This window comes from Triturus cristatus, chromosome 2_2, assembly GCF_964204655.1.
Source record: "Triturus cristatus chromosome 2_2, aTriCri1.1, whole genome shotgun sequence".
Classification (NCBI taxonomy): Eukaryota; Metazoa; Chordata; class Amphibia; order Caudata; family Salamandridae; genus Triturus; species Triturus cristatus.
The window spans coordinates 611,043,274-611,066,915 of NC_140582.1; the positions used below are offsets into that span (position 1 = coordinate 611,043,274).

Below are 23,642 nucleotides of genomic sequence, written 5' to 3' on the forward strand. Positions count from 1 at the left end.
CCGCCCGGCGGAGGACATCCGCCCTCCAACCTAATGGACCCCGTAGTTATCTGATATTTATTTACTGACTAATACCCCTTCACTCTGCGCCCCCCCCTAGATATTGATTTCTTGGTGGCGTCTTTGACGATTTTATGGTTACAACAGGGAACTGTGCCATAATAGTCTCTTATATTGTTCTAAACACCTTGAAGTTGAATACGTGCTTTACAATGGACTCATATGAGGGTCTATTAAAACAAAACTGTCGTAATTTTCCACCTTAAACTCAAGAACCACTCCCAACCAACTTTAAAAAAGCCTTCAATTACTTCTTATCACTTGTATATAATTGTAGAGTCTCTGTATATTTCAGAAGGCAGTTGGGATCAAGAATCATGCCTTTCTCAGCTTGCTCTTTACTTGCTAGAGAACAATCTTTGCTCCTAACGAGAGAACTGATCACAAGTATCATTATCAACATACGTGCCCATATGTGTGATACAGCATTGAAATACTTCAATTATTATTTGCTACCACGATTTTCATATTTTTTCTTTGCACTGTATGTTACAAATGTTAAGATAATTGCAGCTTAGAGGCACCCAAATATGTTGACTGTGGCATTTTAAAGGTGAGCTGGCCCTCCCTGGATTGGAAGTGATATGGCAGCTGTAATTAATAAAATCAACGTCTCTTTTTTTCTGTATTTCCATATGGCCTTTTTATCTATAAAAGATGTTAGTACTTGCTTAGTAGGTCTTTCCTATTGACATGTGCCATTTTAATTACTATTTCTAATATTACTGCCATGATTTGCTGGAATAAACATTCAGAAATGTAGGATCGTCTTCTTATAAGTGTTATGTAGTAGAAGCGATATTTTTCCATTTATGGACCTGCAGAGGATGTGTCTGGATCTGTTTGCCATGGAAATTCATTGCCTAGATTCTCCTGCCATAGGGGCTATGTAGGATTGCGGAGACTTGCTGAGTGGAAAGGGATTCTCATATGTGAACATATTACACATATACTTTGTGACAATGTGGATGCCAGGTTCTTCCTCTCAAGAAACTATTGCAGCAACAATGTACGCGGCTGGAGCCTTGTGACTCTGGAGTGCAATTTCCTTCTTTGAGAGATGTGCGGGTCCTGCCAAAATCTAGAAAGGACATTGTGTTGTGATTAAAATCTCCTTCTCAGGGAGAGACGGCGTGGACATCTTCTAGGCTCTGCCCCTTAAGAACCCCAAGTCTGGAATAAAGCTGCCTTTGAAGAATTGTGGCAGCTTTTTATGTATTCAGACGCTTGTAACAATGAAGTTTACAACTTCGTTTGGAACTGCATTTCGTTTGACCATTAAAATTCCCTATACTTTTTAATTTCTTTCAGCATGTGGAGAAACACTTCAAGAATCTACAGGAAACCTTTCATCGCCAGGCTTTCCAAATGGGTACCCCTCCTATACACACTGCATATGGAGAGTTTCTGTGACTCCAGGAGAGAAGGTAGTATGAAATCTTATGTCGATTCGCTCTTGTGCTCTGCTTGTCACTTATTTTATTGCAGAAACACACATACTTCTTATTTTGTAAACACAACAGAAATAGTATTCATTTCATTAGCAATTATGAAAATAATCCACAGCTAAATATATAGTAAATTATAGCTCTGTATTTTTTTTTTTTTAAATCTTCTATTTTGTTTTTAGCAATATAATCCGATATCAAATACGTATACTAATTACAATTATGTGTAGTACAATATTGTTAGTCAGTTGTCTTAAGTTAAGTTCATTGGTTTCTTGGTTATGTTACTGTAGGGAGTGTTGTCTGTGGATAACCGTGGCACCCTGATCGTGTGGCTCTGCAATACCACATGGATTCAGCATACAGCTCGATGTTCTTATATTGCTGGAATATCCACAATATAAAGATGAACATCATGGGAAAGTTTCAAAAGTCATTTTTCCCCTTTTCTAGAATTCAGGTGATTAGACGATGTGTGCTCTAGATATCTGAGCAAATATTTACATTCCCACAAACTTCGTGTAGTTCCATCTAAAAGAAGGATTCCTATACTCATCTTCTTATGATTAGATGTGGAAATCAATCCCAGTTTTGGGAGTTAAAACATTTATTTCCCTTCTAGCAGTATGAAATCATAGAATCATTGTGGAACACTTTCAACATTGAGGCAAAAGGTTTATCTACAATGATGCCCTTGAACTGTTGTGTTTCATAATTTTTAGGTCTGGCGTAACCACACAGCTTCATCGGACCTTATGTGTTTACTAGAAAAAGAACTTTAAGAACCAGCACTGACAGAAGGGCTGAAGTTCCGCCCACATGTTAATCATCTTCTCTTAAAAATTTTGAATAGGCAGAAGGGCTGAAAAATAGTTCCAGTTTTGTCTTCTGGAAAACCTTATTCTCCATACAGTTGCCTAATGTGGTTACGGTGACAATCCAGGGATCATGGCTTTGGGCTTGAATGGTTTATTAGGAAATGATATGTCAGGTGTCATCGATCTGATCTATTATCCATGAAAAGTTATGAAAATGGCAGTAGGCCTAACTTATTCATAGTGCAAAACATAGGTTTATACCATGAGGCCTTGATGAGTGGATTGTTATTACTCTGTGTTAAAGCCTCTAAACCAATATTTTGTTTGCGTAGATTAAAAGGATAGCCAAGATCTTTTCTGTGGGTTACTCCCTCTGACAGACTCTGGCCGTAGAAGATATGCACTGTGATAATACTTGTTTGGCACTCCTTAGAGGCATTGCCCACTGTAATTTTGCCGCGTGGATCTTTTCTGGATTCACATTTTGTGCATTATTCCTCCATCTACTGGTTGAGTACTTAACTGTACTCTTGCAGTCTTTTCTCTCTTTTCTTTTGTTGGGGATCATCTGTTGCCACCATTTGGTGCCTTGTCGATCCGTCTCCCGATGTGAGATAAGTATGGAAGCTACTGCTGAAGACTCCCTGAACTTTGAAAGAAGAAACAGGAAAAAGAGATGGATTGTCAAAGAAAAACATCAGCCTGCACTTATTATCATAGTGCAAAGAAGAGGAGGATAGCTGATATCCACTGAGAAACACTGAACAAATAGGTGGGGTACGTTGGAGACCTACGGGGAGGAGGTCAGGCAATGCATAGCCAAGAGGAACCCTACACAGGAGATATGGGGAACATGCCCTTTAGGTTATGCCCATAGTGCCTCCACAAGTTTGCTCAAAGGGACAATTACCAGGTGTGTAACCTCTGCCTACCACAGCACAATATTGAGGGCTGCGAGGCATGCGCTAACATCAAAGCAAAAATGTTTTGAGCCAGAGATAAAACAAAGACAGACACACCACGCCATGCAAGTGCAGAAGGACAGCTCATTATTAAAAGACCTTGGTCTGATGAGCAAGGAAGAGGATAACATCACCAAGGGGGCTGAAGTAGAGTTCTCAGACTCCAATAAAGAGGTCATCGATGTCAACTGAGAACACAAGAAACACACAGAAAAGCGTGGATAGGTAAGGCAGAAAAAACAATGGCAAAGCAAGCCGAGACCCCTGGACTCAAAAACCCAAAGCACTGCCTGGGTGCTGAAACACCCATCAAACGAAGGCAAGGGAAGGTTGAAAGAGCCTCTCATGTCCCACACCAAGGACACTGCAGGTGGCTGGTTCTCCGAAAAGACATTGGTGTTGAAGTATGACCGAGGATGAGAGAGGCCAAAGAAACAGTAAACCCTTAAATGCGTACGCCGAAAAAGTGGGCACTGAGCGGACTCGATGTGAAGAGTGAGTACCATGATTGAGCAGAAAAAGGGATTGCTCGAGGCTGTGAGGGGAGCAATCCTCTAAAAGAAGAAGGATATTGATGCTTCTCTCGGGAATTCCATATTCCATCGAAATCTTTGATAGCCAAGAACCAGAAGGAGAGGAAGACAGTGGACTTTGAGCCACCACTAATGCAGAGAGCCCCAGAAAAGGAATGAAAGTTGTTCATAAGGTAGGGTGACCCAGAATCTCAGAGCCTATTTCATGAAGTGGAAGACATGGAGGATCAATGGCAAGATCTCAACGCCGACTCACCAGAGGAGGGAGTAGACACAAATCCATCAAGGCATCGCCACCAAATGACATTGCCCTGTACAACATGATAGTAAAGAGAGCAGCAGACCGAAATGGAATCCAGCTGGAAAAAGAAAAATCTCAAACATGCTTTGTACTTAAAACTCTTCTCCCCTCACAAAGCAAATGCCAGTATCTACCAGTGCATCCCAACGTTTCGGACCAGAGGAGAGGGGCTTTCAAGGAACCGGCAACCTGCAAGTCAGTAGCAGCTGAGTGGAAAAGAAATGCAAGCACCTTTCAAAGGACCATGCTTATATTTGAGGCAATGCGACAGCAGTCTCCATTATTGTGGCCACTGCAAGGAAAAGAGCCAATGTGACAGAATCAACAGGTCCACCCCCTGATAAAGAGAGCAAAGGAATGGAGATGCTGGGGCAACATTTTACAAGGGGCTTCAACACAACAGCGCATCACAAACTACATTGCTCTACTCAATAGGTGCACTCACCAACACTGAGAAAAGTGGGAGAACTGCTAATACACCTGCAATAGCAGAACAAGAATAGAATAAGTTCCCTTGTGGAAGTGGGCAAAAACATAGCCAACACATACTCAAAATAAGCACTAGACCCCATGAACACAGCAAGCAGGCAGTTGGTTTGGGGAACAACATTGAGGAGGCACGCCAGGCTTTAAAAATGAAGTCCAGGCAAACATCATCGATACATCGTTCAATGGGGAGCAACTCTTTGGCTGTGCAAAAGATGACACACTACAGCAGTTGAAAAAGGATAAAGAGACAGCAAAGTCCATTTGGGCGTTACACTTTAAAGGCCACCAGAGATGGGGAACTGTCTCCTCAAGAACACCGACAGGAAGGAGGAATTTTCATTCCACCACTCCGCATCAATTCTTCCGACCGGCAAGCCAGCCACAGGAGCCCCTTGACATAACACCTGTAGGGGGAAGGATAGGGGCCTTTCTCTAGAAGTGGATACATTGGGCAAATGGATCCTCAACATCATCCAACATGGATATTGTATAACACTACTAAAACACCCTCTAAGACGGACTTCAAAATAAAGACCATATACATAAGAAGAAAGATTATATCTTTGACAGAACGAGAAAGAGCTTCTACAGAAACAGGAAATAGGAAGAGTACCTCCTAAGGAGATCAATCAAAGAAACTACTCAACATATTTCCTGGTTTCAAAACCGGACAAATCACTATGACCAATACTAGATCTAAGCATCTTAAACAAGTTCATAAAGACACCAAAATGTAACATGACAATGTTGCAAAATGCATCGTGCAACTCCAGGAAGTGGATTACATGTCTGTAGACTTAACAGATTTCTACTTACACAGCCCAATGAACTCCAAATATAAATAGTTCCTTAGCTTAATAATAGACAAGACACACTACCAATTTCCCTTTGGAATAAAACCAGCACCCAGAGCGTTAAAAAAAATGCTTAGCAACTGTAGCGGTGCACTTGAGAAGAAAGGGAATGCACGTGTACCCATGACTAGTAAATGCAAGTTCATTTTCAAGTGTGTAAACAACATCAAAATGGCGATGGATACATTCAGCATGCAAGGTTTCCTATATACACAGAAAAATCATTGCCTACACCAGAGAAGGAAAAGATAATTCCAGGAGCAAGAATCAAAATAACACAACTAAAAGTTTTCCACTGCGAAAAGACAGTCCAAGCGATAACACAGTTCGCTGTTACCGCAAGGGTCAGTCTCTGACAGTGAAGACAGTGGAAAAGATGCTAGGCATGATTGCTTTCGGCATCCCATTAATTCCATATGCGAGGCTACACATGAGACTGATCCAAGAATGGATCCAGAACCTATGGTCACTGGCAACTGGCATTTGGGAGGATCTAGTGCTTTTCAAGCCAAAAGTGCAAGAGGACATAGAATAGTAGAATGGAGAGAACATAACAGTGGGGAGATCCTTTATATTACCAACTCCGACTGTGAACATCACCACAGACTCCTTTCACATGGAATGGGGAGCAAATATGGGGAGGCTCAACAACAGAGTAGTCTGGAAATCGGAGGAGGCGACACAACACATAAACACAAGGGAACTAAAGACAGTGGGCCAGATGTAAGACCCTTATTTGCAACCGCAAACGGGAGATCCTCCCGTTTGCGGCCGCAATAAAGGGTAATAGCGTGAGTCACTGACTCGCAAAATAGCATTTGCGACTCTCGCTATTAGGAAGGGGCATCCCTTCCTAAGAGCGAGTCCACATGCTATGTACTAATGTTTCCCGGCCGCAAAACACTTGCAGTTTACCTCCTACTTCAAGTAGGTGGTAAACCACTCGCAAAGGGGAAGGGGTCCCCACGGGACCCCTTCCCCTTTGTGAGTATGTGGGAAAATATTTTTCAAGACCAGGCTGTGGTCCAATAGACCACTGCCTGCCCTTAAAAAAACGAAACTGAAAAGTTTAATTTTTCTTTTTTAAATGCATTCTGTTTTCCTTTAAGGAAAACGGGTTGCATTTAAAAAAAAATGCTTTCTTAAAAAAGCAGTCACAGACATGGTGGTCTGCTGACCCCAGCAGGCCACCATCCCTGTCAATGCTAGCCATTCCTAAAGGGGTCACAAATTGCGCCTGCCTCATTAATGTTAATGAGGCAAGCAATTTGCGACCCCATTAGGAATCGTAAACAGTGTCTGAGACACTGTTGTGCATTCCAATTGGCGAGTCGCATATTGGGAGTCGCAAATGCGACACAATTTGCGACTTGCTAATTGACGAGTCGTACATCTGGCCCAGTGTTCCTAGTCCTAAAGGCATTCCAGACACAATTATGTGAACAATCTATACAAATTCAGATGGACAATGCAACAATGATGTTCTACCTCAACAAGCGGGCGAGGATGAGGTCCTTTGCCCTATCAAAACTGGCACAGGAGCTATGGACGTGGATAACAGTAGTACACCAACCAGGGGTGGACAACGTGGAAGCGGACACAGTCAGCAGACAAGCAACTGTCCAATACAAGTTGAAAATAAATCAGACAGTGATCGGAGAAAGTAGTGGAAGTCCTAAGGGAAGCAGGAAAGCCAGCTCTGAAGGAATGTTACATGGCTAAAAGCACTTTTGTAACATTGGCCCTCGAGCTCCAGGAGGCCCCCTCCAGCACTGTATAGAGGTGGCAGGCCCTTGGCCTGAAAGTTGCAGGGGAGCCCCTCAAGTATCATTACGCCACTGGCTAAATGAGAATGGTATGCAAGGTGGTGCCAAAAATTAGGCCTGTTCCAATACAAGACACAAGACACCACAGTCATCGGATACCTTACTCACCTTCTGGACAAAAAACTGACCTACGCCTCACTTAACCCCTTCCATGCTCATGACGGAACGGTTCCGTCATGAGCCACGGTTGAGCTGTGCTCATGACGGAACCGTTCCGTCATGAGCCCGCCCGCGCTCGAACCCTTCAGCACCGCGGCGGAATTCGCCCAGCGCTGAAGGGGTTAAGGTGCATTTGGCAGCACTAGTGGCCTACACAAGGGGCCACATTGGCAGAAGCTTCTTCACTACATTGGCGGTCAAATGGTTCCTAGAACAGGCCTAGAGAATAGCCCCACCAAGTTGCACACCAACACACATGTGCAACCTAACTGTGCTTTTAACGCAACTTATGAAAACTATGTGAATCACTCATCAGGACAACACTAAAAACAGCATTCCTAGTAACAGCCACCTGGTCATCAGTCCACGCATTCACAAAGCACTACTGGGTAGAGATCTTAATGAATAGAGAATCACAAGTGGGGCACAGAGCATTAAAGCATTTTGTTTGCAATTCATACCTCATTTCAGACACAACCCCCACAGTAAACAAAGATACAGCTTCAAAGTAAATGCACCTCACGTGAATCCAGAAAAGATTCACTCGGCAAAGCAATATGGTTACTTAACGCTAGGACTAGTTTTGCAGCTTGAACAATTTTCTGGATTCACATGCACCCACTCACCTCCCCAGGAAATGTGGTGAAACAAAAACGACAAGTATAAAGTAAGTCAAAGCCAAAAGACAAAGGGAAGCCCAGGTGAAGTAAAGTGAGTAACAAAATCGCCAGGAAAAATAATCTGACGAGGGCAACCACGAAGAGAGGCACCCGGGGCAGACGTCTGGCATCAGGAGAGGGGTGGACAAGGCACAAATGGAGGCAATAGAATATGACCAACAAAAAAAAGGGAGAGAGAAAAGACTTCAAAATGAGAGTTCCGGACCCAACCACTAGCTGGCAGAATGATGCACAGCATGTGAATCCTGAAAATTCCTCAAGTGCAAAACTACTCCTACCAGCAGGAGTAGTTTTACAACTTGAATTTCGGTTTGTATGTTTTCAAATTTATGACTGTATGCTTGATAGCTACCTTGTGGAAAGGTTTATCTTAATATAGTAGGGTTGTGATTGTTATGGTTACAAGACAACAATAAAGTGTTTAGACTTAATTGATTAATAGAGAAAAGGTATGTCAGATGCCATTGATGTGATGTGTTTATTATTAAACGTTGTGACAAAGGCAATAAGTCTGACTCACCATGTATTGAGAAAAGAACATGTTGAAGTCAATAGATCATTAAGGGTGAATTATGAATGCTCTTCGTAAAAGCCTGATGACTGGTATTTTGTTTTATGGAATCTCATGGATCAGTGCAGTAGGTAAGCATTTTCGTGTTGATCACAGGCTGTGATAGACTCTTGATTATTTGCAGTGTGAAAATCTATTATGACCTCTCGAGAGAGTTTGAATATTGTTTAAGTAAATGTAGTTATGTACATATCTGAAATTTTATGACGCTATGCCTGTTTGCTGCTTTGTGGAAAGCTTAGACTCAATACTGTAGTTTGAGTTAGTTATGGTGACAAGTCAATGATAAAGGCTATAGGCATGGATGGGAAAAGGTATGTCAGATGCAATAGATGTTATCTGTTTGGTATTAAAAGCTATGGCAAAAACACTAGGCTTGACCTATTTATATTGAAAAGCAAACATTGCAGCCAATAGGCCTTTAAAGGGGATTGTTATCACACAATGTTGAAGCCTAATGACAAAGCTTTGTTACATGGGATTTCACAAGTTACCACAGGAGTAAAAGGAAGGGTTAGTGGGCCAGCCCTTTAGTTTTTCATTTAGTCCTTTTGTAGATCCATTTTCATTTATTGCCGCCTTCTTTTTTTCGAACTCATATCAGCTCACTAGAAAGTGCAACAGGGCCCCTCCTTTCATCTACAGTCTGCCGCACCCCACGCAGCCACTGCTTTTAAACCAAGTGGCCATCCTAAAAATGGTAGTGTCCATAGTATAGCATTGTTTTACTATTCCAAGAAGGCCGCATTGTGTTGGCAACATGGTGGCCATCTTGGATTAGTATAACAATGATACTAGGTACAATATTTATTTATTTATATGGGTCATTTATAAAGCGCTCTATCACCTCACTGGTATCCTGGCGCTGTATTACGTATCTACAGACACATAGTGCCGGAAAGGGTGTGTGTTAGTGATCTTCTGCAGCATGGCCAGTGAAGTGTTTTAGGCATGTTCTACTCTTCTGGGAAGAGCCATGTTTTAAGTCTCTTCCTGAAGTGTAATCGTTCCCCGGACTGCCTCAGGGTTAATGGGAGTTTGTTCCATAATCAAGCTGCCTAGGTCATGAATGCTCTTCCTCCAAATCTGGTTTTGTTAAACCTGGGCATGCTTGCCAAATTGGCTGATGAGGAATGTAGATGACTTTTGGGGGCTTGCCAGTTAAATCTATTTTGTAGGGAAGCTGGCCCAAGTCCTTGGAGTGCCTTAAATACAGTACAGAGTGAATTAAACCTTATTATCTGTACCAGAGGGAGCCAATGGAGATCCTTCAGAGATTGAGATGCAGAGGACCTTTGTGATCTATCTAGGGCCAACTTGGCTGCCACCGTTTGTACTCTCTGTAAACTCTTGACTAGGAAGTTCGGAGCTCCCAATAGCAGGGCGTTGCAATAGTCCAACGGGCTCAGGATTACACTTCTAACCACTAACACTCTAGACGAGATGGGAAGCATTGGGAATATCTTATGCAATGCTCTAACGAGGGAGAAACATATTCCAGCCTTTTTATTCACTTGAGTTTCTAGGCTGAGCTTGTTACTAAAGATTACGCCCAGATTTTGAACTGTCTCTGAGGGTACCGGGGGCTTATACGAAGGAATGGGCTAGAAGTTAGATGGAAGGTAGATTTTAGCAATACCATGCCAAGGTTACTGTCCAGTGCGTTTAATTCCTGGCAGTCAATGATGTTGTTCATAGTGTATGATTGTGTTGTGATTCTAGTATGACCAAAATGCTGCTTCTAGATCTGATTGGCATGTTGGAATATTAAAAAAGTGATGCTTTGCGTACAAAACCATTCCAAGGTGGCCAGCCAGTGGCGTCTTTATTTTGTTTACTTTTTTAGTTGCAGGCATATGCTTACCACTTTTAGGTGCAAAATAAACAATTGACGGATGAAATGCTGAACAGTGTCAAACATTCACCACCAGTACAGAGCTCTGAGCCTAAATCCATTGTTTTTTGCTCACCATGCTATTCCAGTTTGGACCCAGCCATATGCAAATCAGTCTGAACCATGCTCCCTAGGAGAACAGTCCAGTCCGAACTGCCTGGCCAGGTCCTTTCTTGACCAGAAACAAGCATCCTGGGACCTGTTGCGGGGTATCATCCCTCATCAGCCAGGCAAGTTTGAATCCAGTGTCATGGTGAACCCTGGACCTACGTCTGGGCATAGCCATCCTACTCAAGGTGACGAATGCTAAAAGAACAATTGATGGAATGATGAACAATGTCAAACATTCACCCCCAGTACAGCGATCTCGGCCTAAATCCATCATTTCTTTTTACTCGCCATGCCATTCCAGTTTGGACCCAGCCATATGCAAATCAGTCTTGACCCTGCTCCCCATGGGAGGTTTCCACCTTGAACTACCAGTCCAGGACCTCCCTGGACCAGAAACAAGCCTCCTGGGACCTGTTCTGAGGTATAACCCCTCATCAGCCAGGCTAGCTTGATTCCAGTGGCATTGTGCGCACGGGACCCACGTCTTGGCATACCCATCACACTCAGGGTGACAAATGCAAACAAGCATTGGCATAGCCAATAGGTCTCGCCTTTGGGACCTTATAAGTTTGTAGCCATGCAACAGTTGCGTAACTAAATACTTATAAGGTCCCAAAAGCGAGACCTATTGGCTATGCCAAGCGGCCTTGCGGCCGCGAAAGTGAAAATGATCGCGATTGCGATCGTGATCAACATCAAAGCGGCCTTGCGACCGCGAAAGTGAAAGTAATTGTGGTAAAACGCGGCCCGCGCGCCCGCGCACTGGCACTGTAGCTCTATGCTGGCCTGGTAGCACTTTTTGGAGCCCTCTCAATAAGTCTCACCAGACCAGCGTATGCGCTGGGTCAGGCGAGACCTAAAAAATTTTTAAAAATGATGGACGGTTGACTGCTGAACAATGTCAAAAAAATCACCTCCATTACAGAGATCTGGGCCTAAATCCATTTTTTTTTGCTCACCATGCCATTCCAGTTTGGACCCAGCCATATGCAAATCAGTCGTGACCCTGCTCCCCATGGGAACAGTTCAGTCCATACTGCCAAGCCAGGTCCTCCCTGGACCATAAACAAGCATCCTGGGACCTGTTTAGGGGTTTCACCCCTCATCAGCCAGGATAGCTTGACTTCAGTGACATTGAGAGCACGGGATCCACGTCTGGATATACCCATCCCACTCGGGGTGACAAATGCAAAAAGAGCAATTGATGGATGGGATGCTGAACAATGTCCAAAATTCCACCCTAGTCACAAGGATCTGGGTTAATCCACCGAATTTTAAAAATATAAAGACAAGCTGTGTAGGTGTTTTTAAAGGTATGGAAGACGGCATGCATTTGTGCTTGCTGCAGGCAATGTTTGTGGTATTATCAGAGAAATCAACATTAAAAAACGACCCATCAGACCATAAACCCTGCTCACAAAGCGTGGGAATATTGGCCCACACACAGATCTGTCAGAGCAGCCCTTTGCTTTATAGGCCAATCCGACCCAGTAAGAGGACCTCTTCCATGAATTTGTTCCTCATGCAAGACAACATAAAACACAGTTATCCTTCCAAAAAATGAGGCTGCATGATAGTTGCCAAGTAGATTACCACTCTCTGCGACAAACCTGATGTCATTCATTCATTTCATTGACATTCCTATCCACTTTTCTGTCAATGACACAACACATTTTACATTTGCATCACCCTATTTGTTTCTTTTACAAGGATTTGGGAGTTAGATAAGATTGATGGAAATTAAATCTATCGAGAGAACACAGACTTGATTGTTCCCCTTATGATCCCTTCCACAAACAAAACTTCTTCCTATCTCACTGTCCTCCACCCCCGGTCCCGTATGCCATACTTGTATTTTAGTATGTGTCCACTGATGGTGCCAGATGATTTAATTTGCTTCTTTACACTGGTATAATGTTTATTTTATTTTTTGCGGGTGTGGGATCCAGATGTAGTGAACAGTGTATGCATTAAATTGGCAGAGAACCTTCATTTACTCCAGTATTGGAGCTTTCATAGATTCACTCATGCCTGAATCATTCCCCGAAGTCTCCGGTACATAAAAAAGCATTGCTTAGTAGTATAGCAAACTGAAAAAAGGCCTAGGCCCATTTTCCTTTTGCAACCCGTAGCCTTCGTTATGTAAAAAAGGACTAAACTTGTCTCTGAACCAATCAGAGCCTCTCACCCTCTAGAACACTCCTGAGAGAACCTTCTGCCCCTCAGATCTGCTAAAATTCTACAGTTTGGTTCTACTTCATTACTAGATTGAAGAGTTTATTCAACTGCTTTTTTCTTCACCAACTCCTGAGGATGGCTGACAAGGAAAAGAAAGGTTTATTTAGAGCCTGCACCACCTGTTTAAAGAAAAGGCTATATACAGACGACCCTCATAAGGATTGCATATACTGTCTTTACCCACACCATCAGGCTAAAGAATGTAAGGTATGTCGTACCTTTTCTAATAAAAACGCTGAGGGATCGTGAAGGGAGGCTTTTACTGTGGCTTCAGAAACTTAAGACCAGGAAAGACGTTGTGTCTAGTGACAGTGAGGAGGCGTCAACAACTTCTAGGAGATCTCAGAAAAGAAACAGATCTCCTCAGGCTAATACCTCAGGGGAAAGACCTGAGAAGGCTCTTAAAAAGACCACCATGGGGTCTTCAGAGCGCAGTCCCTCAAAATCTCCTCCACGCGTGGAAAAGGAGAGCAAGGGTCATGCTTCAGGGGTAAAACATACTAAGAGGACAAGCTCTGAGCCCTCAAAACCACCCCCTAAAGTTAAACATTCTCTCAAGAAGCCAGCCTCCACACCTCCTGAAGAGAAATTAGAGAAATCTGCATCGTCGACGTGAGCGTCGACGAAGAAAGTAGCGTCGTCGACGAAGAAAAGTGAGGTTAAACTTTCTGTTAAAGTTATATCTCCATCGACGATGGCGTCGTCGACGGCGAGACCTTCGACGACGACGGCATTGACGATGACAACGATTGTATCGTCGACGGGATCGTCAACGGCAACAACAACAGGAACGTCGACGGCAACAACGACGACGGTAACGGCAGCGTCGACGGCAGCATCGACGACCATAGTTGACGAAACTATCGTCGACGATCTCGACGGCGATCTCGTTGACGGGCTCGTCGACGAGAGAAAATACCCCAGAAAAAAGGGACTTTGCAAGGAAGAGGAGAATTACTCCATATCTTACTTCTCCAAGCAGGGTGACACCTCTATTACCATCCCACCTGTTAGAGGAGGAAGAGTCACAGGAGGAAGATGATGGACCTTTTGGCTATGCCAGTAGCCTCTCGCAATTGCATGTAAAGTGCCAAGAGGATGACTGGGAAGACGAATATGGTGGGTTTCAGGATCTTCCCCAACAACACTAGCATAGGGAATGCCAGGAAGAAATGGTGAGCGTTCCATCTTCACTGCTAACGGATCTGCAGTTTATGTTGGATGATTATAAAAGAAGGCATCCTATACCCCAGACTTCTCAAAGAATTCCGGTGACTACATCCAAGCCACGCTCTATTCCATGTACGCCAGCACGACGGCAGGAGGTTTTACCGGAGTCCTTGCCTATATCACCACTACCACAACAGGATCCAGTGACCTCTGATGATGAACTGGAAGAGGGAGAGATAACAGACCCTAGTAAAGAATGGGACGATTATCTCATTCCGTCCCCTTCATCTCCTTCACCTAGACCTGTCGACTCTCCTCCGGAAGACATCGGGGGGTTCCATAATCTAATGGAGAGAGCGGCACAGAGATTTGTGCTCACCATGTCGCCTGTAAAGACGGAATGCTTCTTGTATGATTTCTAGGAGCCATATCGCAAGACAGTTCGATCTTTCCCGATCATCAGTCATTTATGGGAAGAAGGTCTCAAGATCATGGAGACACCGGCAACGGTTACTCCAGTACTCGCCAGACTGGACAAGAAATATAAAGCGCACACGGATGCTCCAGCTTGTCTACTAGGCCACCCCAAGCCGGACTCATTTATAACCCAGGCGGCTCAGCAAAAGTCAAGGAATCCATCAGCTCCAATTACGTCACCTCCCGACAGAGAGGGCAGGCGCTTGGACAATGCGGGGAAGAGGTTTTCTTCCATGCCTGCCCTTCTAGTTAAGGCGGCTAATGCCCTGGCCATCCTGGGCAGGTATGATAGGCAAATGCGGTGCGACCTCTCGCCTTACATAAACAGCATTCCTGAGGCTGATAGACAGGAAGCCAGAAAGATCCTCCAAGAAGGAGAAAGGACTTCTGCTGCAGTCATAGATTGTGCAATGGACATTGCGACCACGGCCTTCAGATCTTAGGGGGGAGCGGCAGTCTTACGCCAACAAGGGTGGCTGAGAGCAATAGCGTTTAGGCCTGAAGTCCAGAATAAAATCTTGGACCTTGCAGAGTATCAAAAAGGATACGGACACTGCGAAATCACTAGGAACGCTACAACATAGGACGGTTCCTTTTCGAGGCTCAAGAGGTAGGGGCCAATACTCCAATAGAGGAGGTTACCAACAAGGCAGATACACATCTTACTCCACCTCATCTCAGTCATACCATCAACAGTACACACGACAAGCAGGAGGGTACACAAAATCTACTCCTAGAGGTCTAGGAGGTCGTCAGTGGAAGGACAATGCTCGTCGACAATGACGATGTTCTGAATCCGGCTACACCTATTCCTCTATTGTCGCATGTTCCCCTGGGTGGAAGAATTTCTTATCATCTTCAAAATTGGCAGCAAATAACTACGGACCAATGGGTCCTCAACAAAATACAATTCGGACACACTCTAGAGCTTCTACAAACCCCCCTTGTACACCGCCAAAGCATCAAGAGGTCAAATACTTACATCAGATACGGCGAGAAATTCGGACAATGCTCCGAAAGGGAGCAATAGAACCGGTACCGAATTCCCAGAGAGGAAGGGGATTTTATTCCCCGTTTTTCCTAGTCAAGTAAAACGTTCTCCAATGGCGTCCTATTTTGGACCTCAGGTCCCTAAACACTTACCTCAAGAAGCAATCCTTCAGAATGATTTCCCTCCAAGATATTCTGCTGCTATTAATCCCAGGGGATCATTTGACCAAATTGGACCTACAGGATGCGTACTTTCACATTCCCATCTATCCTTCCCACAGGCAGTACCTTTGTTTCATGGTGGCCGGAGAACACTACCAATTCAAGGTACTGCCTTTTGGCCAGAAGTCAGCCCTGAGAATTTTTACGAAATGCCTGGCTCCAGTGGCAGTGGTTCTAAGGAAGCAGAAACACCACGTATTTCCTTACCTCAACGACTGGTTAGTCAAAGCACCATCAACAGGGTCGGCCAGGTCGTCAACAACGGTTTGCGTGGAACTGTTTGCCAGATTAGGTCTGACTTTAAACGAAGAAAAATCATCTCTTCAGCCGACAAGAAACATCACCTTCTTGGGAGCAATTCTAGATAGAGAGGTAAACAAAGCGTTCCTCTCCAAGGTAAGACAGCTGGGAATAATATCTCTATCCCAGGCTTTTATAAAAAAGAAAGTCTCTTTCAGTACGCAAGTACAAATCATTGCTGGGAACGATGTCATCTTGCATTCCCCTCATACCTTTCTGCAGGCTAAGGATGCGTCCGTTGCAAGAACAACTGGATCTTCAATGGCATCAGGCGAAAGGATCCTTCGACGATATACTCAGGGTAACACCGACCATGGTCCACGCGGCAACATGGTGGACCCGAAAGCGGAACATCTCGCAAGGTATTTCATTCCATACTCAACCAGCCCCACTAGTGATTACGACGGATGCGTCCTTGGAAGGTTGGGGAGCGTTCCTTCAGGACCTCCAAGTCAGCAGTCGCTGGAAGTTGCACAAACAGCAAATACACATCAACCTCTTGGAACTCAGAGCCGTCCGCTTAGCATTGTTAGCGTTCCTACCAAGGATTCAAGGATCAGCCGTGTTGATAAAGACCGACAACACAACTGCAATGCACTATTTGAACAAACAGGGAGTAACAAAATCACTCTCCCTGTCGCAAGAAGCCCAATGAATATGGGAATGGGCACTGCAACACAGAATATCCATAACAGCGGAACGTCTTCCAGGAGATCAGAACATCAAGGCGGATACTCTCAGCAGCTCAAATCCACCTGCCACAAATGGGAGATCGACCAAGGGAGTCTAGACAGCATCTTCCAAAGATGGGCAAAACCAACAGTAGACCTCTTCGCAACAGTGGAGATCAGAAAATTGCCAGTTCTTCGCAAGCTGGCTTCTCCAACGGGGATCTTGGGGGAATGCGTTTTTGATGGCATGGTCAGGCATCTTTGCCTACGCCTTTCCCGCAAATTCCCCTCCTGCCGCGGGTTCTTATGAAGATCAAAAAAGAACCTTGCAGGAAAATCCTGATAACTCCATGGTGGCCCAGCCAACCAGTGATGTTCGCGGAGCTTCTACTACTGTCAGAGGAACGCCCGATTCGTCTCCAGCCAATACCATCACTCCCGACGATGTTCCAGGGGGAAGTACTTCATCCGGATCCGAAATCACTGCACTTAGTGGCCTGGCTCCTGAATACTGCAAATTTCAGCATCTAAACATCCCAACGGAATGCAGAGAGATCTTATCTAGAGCCAGAGCGGATAGTACGAACAAAACGTACAGGATGAAGTGGAAGAGATTCTGTTTATGGTGCAAAAGATGTAACATTCATCCTCTGAACTCGGCAGCACATGAGATTATTCCATACATTTTACTGTTGGCAAAGTCTGGTTTGGCACATGCATCTATAAAGGTGCACCTAGCCGCAATATTACGCTACAGAAGGACTTCCTCTTGACCGTCTCTGTGGTCCGCAAGAGTCATCAAACAATTCATGAAGAGATTGGTCCGGTTTTTCCTCCAGTAAAGCCTCCACCACCTCTCTTGCAATTGAACATTGTTCTTTCCCAGTTAATGAAGCTGCCCTTCGAGCCAATACACAGGACAGATCTTAAATTCCTGTCGTGGAAAGTAGCACTTCTCATCGCGCTCACTTCAGCCAGGAGAGTGGGGGAAATACAGGCTCTCGCGGTCCAGGACCCTTTCTTACAATTCAAGGAGGATAGAATGATACTCAGGACAAATCCAAAATTCATTCCAAAAGTACCAACTGATTTTCATTTAAATGAACCACTAATTCTGAAACGATTTTTTCCTCAACCATCAACGGCGGCGGAGAGAGCTCTCCACTCGCTGGATGTCCAACGCTGTCTAAAGTTCTATTTGCAAAAAACTAAACCTTTCCGCAAGTCTTCACAACTTTTTGTCGCCTTCAGTGCACCCAGGAAGGGTTTCCCTTTGTCCAAAACTGGAATTGCCAGATGGATTTCCAGTGCAATAGAGTATTGTCATCAGGCAGCGGGGCGTCCTCTGAATGCACGAGTCCGTGCCCATTCGACAAGAGCACTGTCCACCTCTACTGCTTTGTTTGCGGGAGTACCGATCCAGGATATCTGCGGGGCAGCGACATGGACGAGTACGCACACCTTCACCAGGCATTACTGCTTGGATGCAGCTACAGGAAGAGATGTGGCGGTGGGAGAAGCGGTGCTGAGGAACCTTATCCAGTAACAGTGAGCCCTCTTTACCATCCCTCCTTCCTTTATTAGCTACATTTGCACATTTTATTGTTGTTTATTGTATTGGATGTAATTTTGCAAAGTATTTTTGGATATGTGTGTTTTGGTATAGAGATACCGCTTTTATCACACTACTTATGTTCCCTTGTTCCAGGTCTTGGGTAACAAAAAGTGTGCATTTATTTACTGCTCGCTATTCTGATTCAGGCATGTGAATCTATGAAAGCTCCAATACTGGAGTAAGAAAACAAGTTACTTACCTGTAACTGTAGTTCTCCAGTATTGGAGCTTTCATAGATTCACATGCAACCCACCCTCCTCCCCTGAGAGGCTCACCTCGGATTTAGCACTAGGATTGTTATTGCACAAGCGCATGAAAATCTGAGGGGCAGAAGTTTCTCTCAGGAGTGTTCTAGAGGGTGAGATGCTCTGATTGGTTCAGAGACAAGTTTAGTCCTTTTTTACATAACAAAGGTTATGGGTTGCAAAAGAAAAATGGGCCTAGGCCTTTTTTCAGTTTGCTATACTACTAAGCAATACTTTGTACTCAGTACCGGAGTACCGGAGACTCCCGTCTCGACGACGGGGAATGATTCAGGCATGTGAATCTATAAAAGCTCCAATACTGGAGAACTACAGTTACAGGTAAGTAACTTGTTTTCTTTTCAAGGGCTCCCGGTTTTATGGTATTTATTTTTGGGCCATTTCTGTCTGTATTTATCCATATTTATTTTTGGCCCATTTTATCTCTATTTATCCATATTTATTTTGTGTTTTGCGTTTAATTGAAGTTTTAAAACTGTACATTTCCATATCTATTTACCTGATAAACGTGCACTAATACTTTGAGGTCTGTCATGTTTTAGCGATTTAAGCTGCCAAATATTACATAACAATACATCCATTGGTAAATGCTAGCATTATTCCATAAATTGTCTATTTACAAAAATGTCATGTTGTTTTTAAATTAACCATGCTGTTCAACTGCTCTGCTGCTGGCCTATAATTCATAAAAGACAGCACAGAGAGTCACTTAAAGGAAGCACAATTTTCTGTATTTATCCACTTTTAAATATAAATACAGACAGAAAACACATCGTTTTCATTTATCTGTAAAAATCCGTAAAAAACGGAAAACATGGAGGTAAAAATCTCTCACATGAACTTTCGATTTGCAAAGAAAGAAAAAGCTGGAATTATTTCTGCACTGACACCCTATAGTAGTATAGTGAACAGTATTTCCCAGGTAATGTGAGGGAAGGTATGCTATTCTAATTAAGTCTGCAGTGGCACTGCTGGATTTGCTTAGGTAGCCAATACTTTTTTAATTGTGCTGACAAATGCTCATTAATTGTTTTTCTCCGGAGACCTGCGGCCATCCTGTCCCCTTGAACTGTTGATCTGCCTTGTCTCCAGCAGTCCTCATTTCTGCAGAGTTGCAAAAGATACAACTTAAGTATTCAGACTCATTCCTCGCTGCTCTGGTGCCTGTTTTTTAACTCGGTGTCTCCAACCCGAGATCCTGCTTGGTTGAGATGGAAAAAGAGCGTCAAGTGCCATGAGTACAATACGGAGCGGGAGTAGTGCGTTTCTGTTCCAGGGCTTCATTTCCTATCCTTTGCTGCTTCTTTGCCCTTTACTGTGGTTAATGCCAGCTTATCTCTCCAGGAAACAGGAGCTATGAACACAATCCCCTGCAAGCCTCTCTAGCCACCAAATAAACATATATTATGTTTTCTTCGTTGATGTTTATAGCAACATTATGAGTAGCACTGCATCGAAAAGGAAGCAATAGTTACATCTCAGTCTCAGTGATATTAGACAAGAGGAAAGTGTCCAATCGAATAAGAGTATTATTGACTGTAGCAGAACTGCAGCTGACCTCCAGCCTCTCAGAAAGGGCATCTTGCTGTACAGGATGCATACAAGGAGCTGATTTAGCAACAATGTTGGCAGTGCAAAGTCACAAAACGCAACTTGGAACTGTTGATAAACCATTTACTTTCCAGCGGAAAACTGTTTTTGTGCTGGAAACACAATTAGCTCTTAACATTGCTTTGCGTTTCTTGTATCAAGGGGACGTCCCATGAGTGGCAACTGGGCAATGGCGATCCCTGTTTGCCATTATTAGAGGGGATTGGTGATTGTTTTGCCAATTGTCACTTTTTATGTATCCACATTTTTATGATTGCATGCTTGCTGGCTGCCTCGTGGAAACTCTTACATTGGTACAGTAGGGTTGTGTTTGTTATGGTGACAAGCCAACAATAAAGGCTGCCAGACCTCTCGCCCACGGTTTTGATGCAAAGCCCTACCTACTAAGAATATTAGATAGGGCGTTGCGCCAAAACATGTAGCACCTTGGGGCAGCCGCTAACAAGGAAACATATTTAAATTTTTCCAAACGTTTCTAAAAGTAGATGTGTGCTATACTGTCCAGCTCACCTCTATTGTGGCAAACGTTTTAGAGTAGCTCTGTGCAAAATACTTTTTACAGGAAGTACCCTTCCAGTAGAAACCCCAATGCGAGCTACCAAACACAAATTTTAACTATGGTGCAAGTGTGTGCATCACACTGGGCATCCTGTTTGAGCTCCAGTGTATAGGATGATGGTAGCAGCGCCATATGTTTGTACATATGACTCTGTGGTGTGTTTTCCCCTTTATTCAATGCATTGGAATTGTGCAGGGTTCCACTCCTTTTTGATAAGCATGCTACAAAATCTTATTGAAATTAAGTAACACTATACTAAAGAGATATATTTATAATTTACTGCATTTCTGCTTTGCAACCATTCCTGTACCTTACACTCATGATATACTAGCAAGATCCGGATAAAGATTGTTAGAAACCTAACAGCTGCAGATGGAAAGCTATGAGTTTGTGCATAGGAGATTTATATTAATGCAAGGTCTGTTGCTTGGAGCGGACTGCAAACATCACTCGTGCATAACCTGACTCCGTACTGAAGTTCATTTCCTTACTTAAAAAAACGTGCAAAAATATAAATGTAACATATAAACAGGAGTTCAGTGAAAATCCCCAAATTTTCAAATGCATATTATAGATGAAAGGTGGTTTTAATAGACTTTATTAAGTAGTGTAGATAATTATGATGTCCTTCATGCACTTAGGGCCAGGCCACTGTATAATATACATTTATAGGAATCATTTCATGGCTTTATGAGACCTATCAGTCACACATGTCAGATATTCCCCATTCTAACAAATATATGGGTAATGGACTACAACAAATGACACTTACACTCCAACATTGAGAATGGCCTGCTCTACCAGGCTCTGGATCCTGGATCTGTGATAAAAAAAAGGAGGCAATGCCTAAATCAAGGACAAAGGTGTAGGGGAATATAGATACAGTACAATAAAATTATCACCATTGCAACAAAGCTGTGGCACTTAAATAGATCCAAATAATTGGCCTCAGTGAACATTGACACTTCAAGATGGATTCACATCTGAGATGTAATCAGCTATCCACTGTGGTTCCTAAGAAGGCAAGATTGTACATATGATAGCTGATCAACGAGATGAGAACATGCAATTCGAGGTTCTTCAGACAAGTCAGATAGGTACTTTTTTGGAGTAACTTTCAGACCACACTTTTCCTAAAGTCACCTTTCAGAATACCTGCTTTAAGTTACAGGTAATTTAAGAAATCTCTTCCATGAGCTGAAAAATTTAAACTAGTGTTAAAATCCTGCAGTACATAATAGTCCTTTAGTGACTCATGGCATAGCAAACTTCAGCGGTGACAAGTTGAATATCTGCCAATACCACACATGCCTTTGCCATGAATTCTTTTACCCTGTGGGCACAGCACCACATTGGGGCCTATACAACATGTTGTAGTTCCATGCAGAGCTTGACCACGCTATTGCAGTGGCATTGAATGATTATATATATCTATAATCTATATATATATATATATATATATATATATATATATATATTACCTACTTGCGGTCACCAGTAGGTAGTTATAGTTAGGTCCTAGTTACCATAGGGAAATCGCAACATTCTATTCCCAATAACTTTGGCGCCGATTGACGAATCTTCGCGAAATTTTCAAAACTCTTGGGGCGCTCCGGTCCGCTCCTATCTTGAAAGTTTCGGGGTGATTCGGCAAGCGGGGGTCGAGAAAATAGGGGGGTCCCAAAACGTGTTTTAACCGTGCAATTTTCCATAGGAAATTTTAGACACAGCTACAGCCGAACAGCTTAACGGAATTACACCAAATTTGGCAAAAAGGTAGCCCTTGGTTCAGAAAGCGACCTTTTTGTTAAATAGTGTAAATCCGTCCAGTAGTTGCTGAGAAAATCAAAGTTAAAAAAGTTTCGATATCTATGGCCGCGGAAGATCCGCACACCCTGCAGATTAGGATCCGCGCACCCTGCCGATCACGAGCTGCATTCTAATTGGCTGTGAACACTCCAAACCAGGAACTGTTGGCAGCCATCTTGTGCCTCGGTAGAAGCGAGGCACAAGATGGCAGTAAAATGAAGGCAGAAAACAAGAAGAGGGGGCAGGGTTGAAACACCCTGACCCCCTTGTCCTGCCGAGATGCGCGCTGGGTGCGTGGATCCAGCCAGGAAACTGAAAAAAACGAAGTGCAGCCTCCCGCGCTTCGTTTAAATAAAGCCCCCAGGTGGGCTAGGTCCCGGGGGCAGAAAAGCAAAAGTGTGGGGGGGGTCCTCAATCCCCCCACACTGCCCCAGGGACCGCAACCCCCTGGGGTTTAAAAAAACAAATTCCTGTTTGTGAGGGCTGAAGCCCCCCCACACGCCCCGGGGACCGCCACCTTCCTGGGGCTCTAATTATTACAAATGGGGGGTCCGTTACGGACCTCCAAGCCCCGGGGACCACCATCTTCCCGGGGCTTTGCTAATGTTGGGAGGGGGGCCGCGTGGCCCCACTCCGGGAGCCCTTGATGGCCCTGGGGACCGCCACCCCTCAGGGACGGCTCCTGAAGTGTCCCAGGGTGCCCACCCCGGGATACTGCAGTTTGCTATGACAGGGCGGGAGCCTCGCGACTCCCGCCCTGTCATAGAAAACTCTGGTTTGGATTTTGGAAGAGAGAGCAGGAAACCTGCTCTCTCTTCCAAAATTCAAACCACATTGCTTTTCCACACGGGGAGGTGCATGTCAGCAGCTCCCATTGTGGAAAAGCAATGCCGGCTCCCGAAGGACGTGGGGAGACGGCGGTACCGTGGAGGCATTGGGGCTCCCCCCACGGTCCCCATCATTGTGTATAGGCCCCGGGGGATGGGGTCCCCGGGGAGATCAGAAATTAGT

General features: G+C 44.1%; 1 protein-coding gene across 2 annotated transcripts in view; it reads left to right on the forward strand.

Moving 5' to 3' along the window:
• The window catches only part of TLL1 (tolloid like 1), a 416,213-nt gene that overhangs the window by 226,704 nt on the left and 165,867 nt on the right, over positions 1–23,642 (forward strand). For both annotated transcript variants that reach the window (XM_085641791.1, XM_085641792.1), the window contains exon 9: positions 1,372–1,487. In XM_085641791.1, the coding sequence (XP_085497917.1) occupies positions 1,372–1,487 (116 nt within the window). The remainder of the gene's footprint in view (positions 1–1,371; positions 1,488–23,642) is intronic.